At 41.0% G+C, this 6,051-nt stretch overlaps 1 protein-coding gene across 1 annotated transcript; it reads left to right on the top strand.

Moving 5' to 3' along the window:
- Nucleotides 1-250: 250 nt before the first annotated feature.
- On the top strand, nucleotides 251-4,773 carry LOC107717756 (betaine--homocysteine S-methyltransferase 1-like). The gene is made up of 6 exons (XM_016524591.1): nucleotides 251-353; nucleotides 713-857; nucleotides 2,125-2,399; nucleotides 3,321-3,468; nucleotides 3,911-4,093; nucleotides 4,296-4,773. The coding sequence occupies exons 1-6, from the start codon at nucleotides 330-332 to the stop codon at nucleotides 4,526-4,528; spliced, it is 1,008 nt and encodes a 335-aa protein (XP_016380077.1). The 5' UTR covers nucleotides 251-329; the 3' UTR covers nucleotides 4,529-4,773.
- The last annotated feature ends 1,278 nt before the right edge of the window (nucleotides 4,774-6,051 follow it).

Raw genomic sequence — 6,051 nt, 5'->3', positions numbered from 1 at the left:
CGTGTCGTGAGACATATCAGGCGCGTTTATTATCGAGCATCACTCTGATGATACCGATATTCTAAGAAACGAGATCAGCTGAAAGATAAACATTAACCAGTAACATTGTGAACTAGTTTAGGTTACAGGGGGCCGTTCTCTCTCTCACACACACACTCACTCACACACACACACACACACACTCTCACACACACACACTCACTCACACACACACACACACACACACCCCTCCAGCGGTGCTTTATAAGCGCTCTTCTCTTGAGTATCTCTCTCTAGTCTCACTCAGCTCTCCTGAAGATCTCCATCTGTTTCTGAATCTCCTGCTAAACATGGCACCAGTCGGATCAAAGAGGGTGAGTTTCTGATTTAGACACTTTTAGCGATTCTTCAGTCCAGTTTTTAGGTTTTTAAGCGCGTTGTTTTTACATTAAGAGCGCGAACGCGCCGCGACGCATGAGATCCTGCTGCAGGATTATATTTATTCCAGCTATTAATATGTCAGCTGTCTCACACACATGGACAGAAACACTCAACTTGTGTTAAAGTGTGTGTTAATGCGATTATAGATGGAATAAAACGCGCTTGGAGAGCGCACTCGCACCCTGATCCGCGGTTGCGCACGGGTCTCTGCGGTGAATGCGTGTGTGTTTTGACCTGATATCGCGCAGTGCTGAGTGTGTGTGTGTGTGTGTGTGTGTGTGTGTGTGTCCAGGGTGTTCTGGAGCGCATGGACGCGGGTGAGGTGGTGATTGGAGACGGAGGCTTCGTGTTCGCGCTGGAGAAGCGAGGATATGTGAAGGCCGGGCCCTGGACTCCAGAGGCCGCTGCTGAGCACCCAGAGGCCGGTGAGACTCGCCGTAAATAAACGGGCCCCAGATAACAGTCTAGAAAAGCTCTTTCAAAGTTATGAAAAAAATCTCTTCCAGTAACGTTCAAAGTTCATCTGGGCCAGTATTCACAAAACATCTTCAGGCTAAAAGTAGCTCATAACTCGCCGATTTAGGAGAACATCTTTAAAAATAATGGGCGTGTCAGTCCTAAATTCAGGACTCATACATTTTTGCTCCAAGAGTGTTTCACAAAGTGCTTCAGCGCTAAAACTAGCTCCTAAATCTGTGAAAGGTTAGGAGCAGTGAAGAGGAGCCCCTCAAACTATCCTAAAATAGCTTCTGCCTCGAAACAAACATTTTAGAAACATTTGACAATAATGAGCTTTTAAAAAGATATCGCCTTCGGTTTTAAAGGTTATTCCAACTACAAATTTCCTTTGATTATATCCTTGTTTTTATTAACCATAGAAAGGCAAGAAGTCACAGCTGTTATTGCGTCCAGTTTGGTTTTCTTTTACATTTGCATGTCTTACTATCAGCCAGGATTCTTCTACTGTTCATTAAAAGGCTGTTCATATGCATATTCACTAATTGTTTTTGAGAAGCACACATGCAAGAGGCTGACAATAAGCTGAACATATACTTGTTTAATTAGTGACACTTAGCCTGCATTTTAAAATCTTTATTTGAATGTGGCAACATTTTTATTTGATTATGGCAACATAATATTGAACTCTACAGTATTTCTATGAATAAATCTCTGACAGAGACTATCAGCCAATCACTGTGTGCATAGTTAATAAGCATGCTGACATCATCCATAGCAACGAGCTCAGCCCCGCCCCCTTACTCTGAGCTCTTCTCTCTATTCCTTCGTACAAGTTAGTCTCAGCAGCTCTGTGAATAGGTTTTAGGAGAAAACTCTTAGCTAAAAACTTGTACTGCTCTTTAGGAGAGCTCTTAGTGGTAAGATAAAATGTTAAAGGTTTTTCCTGAGGGGATTTTGGATTTCTTTGGATGTTGTATAAATCAGTGTAAGTGAAATATGAACAAACCCTCAGAATATAGAGAGGATTAAAACTGTAAAGTTTGGTGTGTGTGTGTAAGAGAAAAAAACTCTTTAAAGATATGGATTGGAATTAATGTAAATAAAATAAGCACTTGAATGTGTGTTTTGGATGCTGTCAGTCCACTAGTCTGAAAGACGACATGTTATAGAAGCAAAATAGACCAGTGCATGAAAAAGCAATGATGTCTTGCATTAACTTTAACTTTATTTTTTAGAGCTCATTTTAAACGTTGCACAACTCTGGTCTCAGATCAGCGTGCAAAGATTACAGCCAAAGACTGACAGAGATGTTTGCTGACCGTGCGCAGGGCCAGCAGATCAACGAGGCCGCCTGCGATCTGGCCAGAGAAGTAGCCAGCGAGGGAGACGCTCTGGTGGCCGGCGGAGTCTCGCAGACGCCCTCCTACCTCAGCTGCAAGAGCGAAGACGAGGTCAAGAAGATCTTAAAGAAGCAGCTGGACGTCTTCATCAAGAAGAATGTGGACTTCCTGATCGCCGAGGTGAGAACGAGCAAACAGAAACCTCACCTGAGATCTCAACGAGAACTCAGAGAAGCAAACAGGTAAAGAGGAAAAAGGTGAGAAGATTGTGTGGCTCGAGGGCATGCTCCACACGGGATTTCCTTTAAAGATATTTGCTTTACATGCTCATCTGTAGTTACTTTAAGCTATTTTTATTACCTTATGTCCAAAACAAATTTTTCACACACACACACAAAATTTTTTTTAACATCTTGTTGCAAGATTTGACAAAAATCCAGATTGAATATATTTGTACAGAATCATGTTATAAAAGATGAAGTGCTATGCTGCAGGCTATTAAAGACAATATCGGCTGATTAGACGGAAATGCTGAGCTAAAATGCTAAATGTGTGTCCTCTCTCTCTCTCTTCAGCGTTCACACATCTCTGACCTCAAACACATCAAATATTACTCTTTTTAGACATAGTTTAGTAAAGAGTAAAGACAATACTATACAGAACTTACTGAAACAACCAGGGGCCAGATGCATAAACTTTGTGTGTTAAGAACTAGTTTGATCAACTAGCAGTTACCCAGATCTTACTCTTCCGATACAAACAAGACCAATCTACCTTTTCATAACTGAATTAAAAAAGCTATGACCAGTCTTGAAGAAAATAAATGAGATGACTAACTTATTAAGACTAGTCTAAACAGTTTATGCACCCGGCCCCAGAGTTCTTTATTACTCTTGTAAGGACCCCCTCCTCATAAAAACACTTCTCACTGGATCTAAATCAATCTCACTGGTGACCTATTTTCATCTGAAAAAAGTGAGTTGTCACTGAAAGCTGAGGAGTTTGCTTCTGTGCAGAACTCCAACAGTTCTCATCTTGTGCTCACTGAGCTCTGGACTGTAGTTTGGTTATTGATTGATTGATTGATTGATTGATCTGCAGTACTTCGAGCACGTGGAGGAGGCTGAATGGGCCGTCCAGGTTCTGAAGGCAACAGGAAAGCCTGTAGCAGCAACTCTGTGTATTGGACCTGAAGGAGACATGCATGGAGTGACACCTGGAGAGTGTGCGGTCAGACTAGTCAAAGCAGGTGTGTCTCACACACACACACACACAAGATTCTGTGTGTGGATTTCATGCACGCTGACTGTTAATCTACTAGTTAGTCCTTCTTTTTTTTTGGTTGCTGTTGAATATAATGCAACTTTTATACAATCTTGTCAACAGTTTGCAGTAATTTAATGCTTTGAATATCCAACATTTCACACTCAGTTTTTATGGTTGTATGCACTTTTTTCTGTGTGAACACACTATATACACTACGAAATGACAAACTGTGCATGATTTGAAACACCTTTCGTGTTTTCAGTTAAATAAGTGCATCATCCTGCTCACACTGTGTACACTAGTAGTGCATAAGTGTGTGCTTTGAGACGCACCTCCAGACTTTGCAGCATCACATGCGCTCAGCGGCGGCAGACAGAGTCCTGCTGGATCTCATGATGCTCTGATGTTCTGTGTTTGTGCTCCAGGCGCTGATATTGTGGGTGTGAACTGTCACTTTGACCCCATGACCTGTGTGAAGACCGTGGCCATGATGAAGGCCGGCGTGGAGAAAGCTGGTCTGAAAGCACATTATATGACACAGCCGCTGGCGTATCACACACCAGACTGCAGCTGCCAGGGATTCATCGACCTGCCAGAGTTCCCCTTCGGTACACACACACACACACACACACACACACATAGCTAGATTTCCGATGTTAATAACTGTGGTTATGCCTCCTCACAGTCCACTGACTCTCAGCTATTATGAGTGGGTCTTATGATGAGTAACCAGCGCGTGTGTTTGTGATTTAATCCTGATGAAATCTGCACGTGTGTGAACGAGAAACTGATGTATGTGGTGTTCTCCAGCTCTGGAGCCGCGGATCCTCACGCGCTGGGAGATGCAGCATTACGCCAGAGAGGCCTATAAGGCGGGAATCCGTTACATCGGCGGCTGCTGCGGGTTTGAGCCGTACCACATCCGCGCCGTGGCCGAGGAGCTGGCAACCGAGAGAGGAATCCTGCCCGAAGCCTCTCAGAAACACGGCGTGTGGGGCAGCGGCCTGGAGATGCACACCAAACCCTGGGTCCGAGCCCGGTGAGTGCCATCCGCTCAATAAATTCTAGAATATTGTACTTGATACTTCTAGAATCACAAAATGAAACATGGTTAATTAATTTAATATATCATCATTCTGAATTTTAATACAAAAAATGTTTGAAAACAAGCAGCTATGTCATAATTATAGCAGAAATATCATAAACACCTTCTTTTAAATATTGTACTGGAAAATGAGGGGAACAAAACTCTGTCTCCTCACTCTGACAGTGTCGGTGTAATGCATTACTAAGTCATTAATTACTGTAATTTAATTACAATTCTCTTGAAAAAATAAAGTAAAGGATTACTCTTAAGTTTTCTGTAATTTAATTACAGTTACTTCTGATGCAATTTTTAAAAAATGCATTAAATACTGCGTAGACTATAGAATAATTCTATTTAAAACAATACTGGATTCAACATCAAAATGTAGCATCTAATATTAAAATGTATGCGTTTAATGTAACCTTCTTCCTGTAAATACGTTGGACAGTTCTAGAATACTTTATGCAATTTTATATTATTTATTTGAAAGAATTAAAAGAGCATTTCGTGTTGTTCAACTAGTCGAGGTTGCATGTCAAGTTAAACAATACGAGGATAGACATGAAACATTCAAATATATAATTAGTTAAATTTAGAAAATAATTAGTAATAAGTAATGTAAGAGAGAGTAATTAGTGCGGTAATCTAATTACACTGCTGAAGGTGTTATTTCTTTTTTGTAGTAACTTACCCAACACTGCACTCTGAGCACTAGTATTAGTGATGAGTGACTGTGGACTGATGTGTGGTTTCGTCCTCTTTTCCCCGGACATGTCCTCTTTTTGGACCTACAAAAATGCGTCCGGCTGGGATTTCTTACTTGCCCAAAATGTCCGAGATTCGGCTGTTGTCTTAATCCCGCTCCCGCTGAATTGCCATTACCGCCTGCTCCCGCAACGTGTGTTTCGCTCCCGCGATTTTCGTGTCTACTCTTTTAAACATTCTAATATTGTATATAATTTTGGCGCATCAGGGAGCCGCTCTCAGGATGCGGAGTATTTAAATATTTTTGAATGAGAGCAGCAAATACTCAAGCATGGTCTTGTCAGTCATCTCTTCTTATTCTCGACCTGTGATCAGTCAAAGCTGACTCCTGCAGCTCTTGTTGGATGCAGGGTTGCCAAGTCCGCGTTTTTTTTCCACAGAATTGGGCTACTTTTAAACTGTTGCCATGGGTTGATTTCCCCAAGTGGGTTAAAGGTTAAACTACATTTGACTGAAATGCTTGTATTGAAACATTTTGCATTCTACCTCTATTTCTATTCTAACTACTTGTTTTATTTATAAAGAAAAAAGAGCCTCTAACACTAGCATTCTCTATTCTATCTCTATTCTTTCTACTTATTTTTTTTATTTATTATAAATAATGACCTTAACACTAGCATTATCTATTATTTTTCTGTTCTATTGACTTGTTCTGTTTTTATTTAAAAATGACCTCTAACACTAGCATTCCCTTGTTCTTTTTCATTCTTTCTA

This window comes from Sinocyclocheilus rhinocerous, unplaced genomic scaffold (genome assembly GCF_001515625.1).
Source record: "Sinocyclocheilus rhinocerous isolate Xijiao unplaced genomic scaffold, SAMN03320098_v1.1 scaffold693, whole genome shotgun sequence".
Lineage (NCBI taxonomy): Eukaryota > Metazoa > Chordata > Actinopteri > Cypriniformes > Cyprinidae > Sinocyclocheilus > Sinocyclocheilus rhinocerous.
Note: the sequence above shows the minus strand (reverse complement) of the source record. Positions and strands in the feature narration are given on the sequence as shown.

Bases quoted from the DNA above. Each gene is read 5' to 3' on its own strand.
- LOC107717756 (XM_016524591.1), top strand. From the start codon at position 330: ATGGCACCAGTCGGATCAAAGAGG. The intron at 354-712 runs GTGAGTTTCTGA...GTGTGTGTCCAG, and splicing joins CACCAGTCGGATCAAAGAGG to GGTGTTCTGGAGCGCATGGA. The intron at 2,400-3,320 runs GTGAGAACGAGC...ATTGATCTGCAG, and splicing joins TGGACTTCCTGATCGCCGAG to TACTTCGAGCACGTGGAGGA.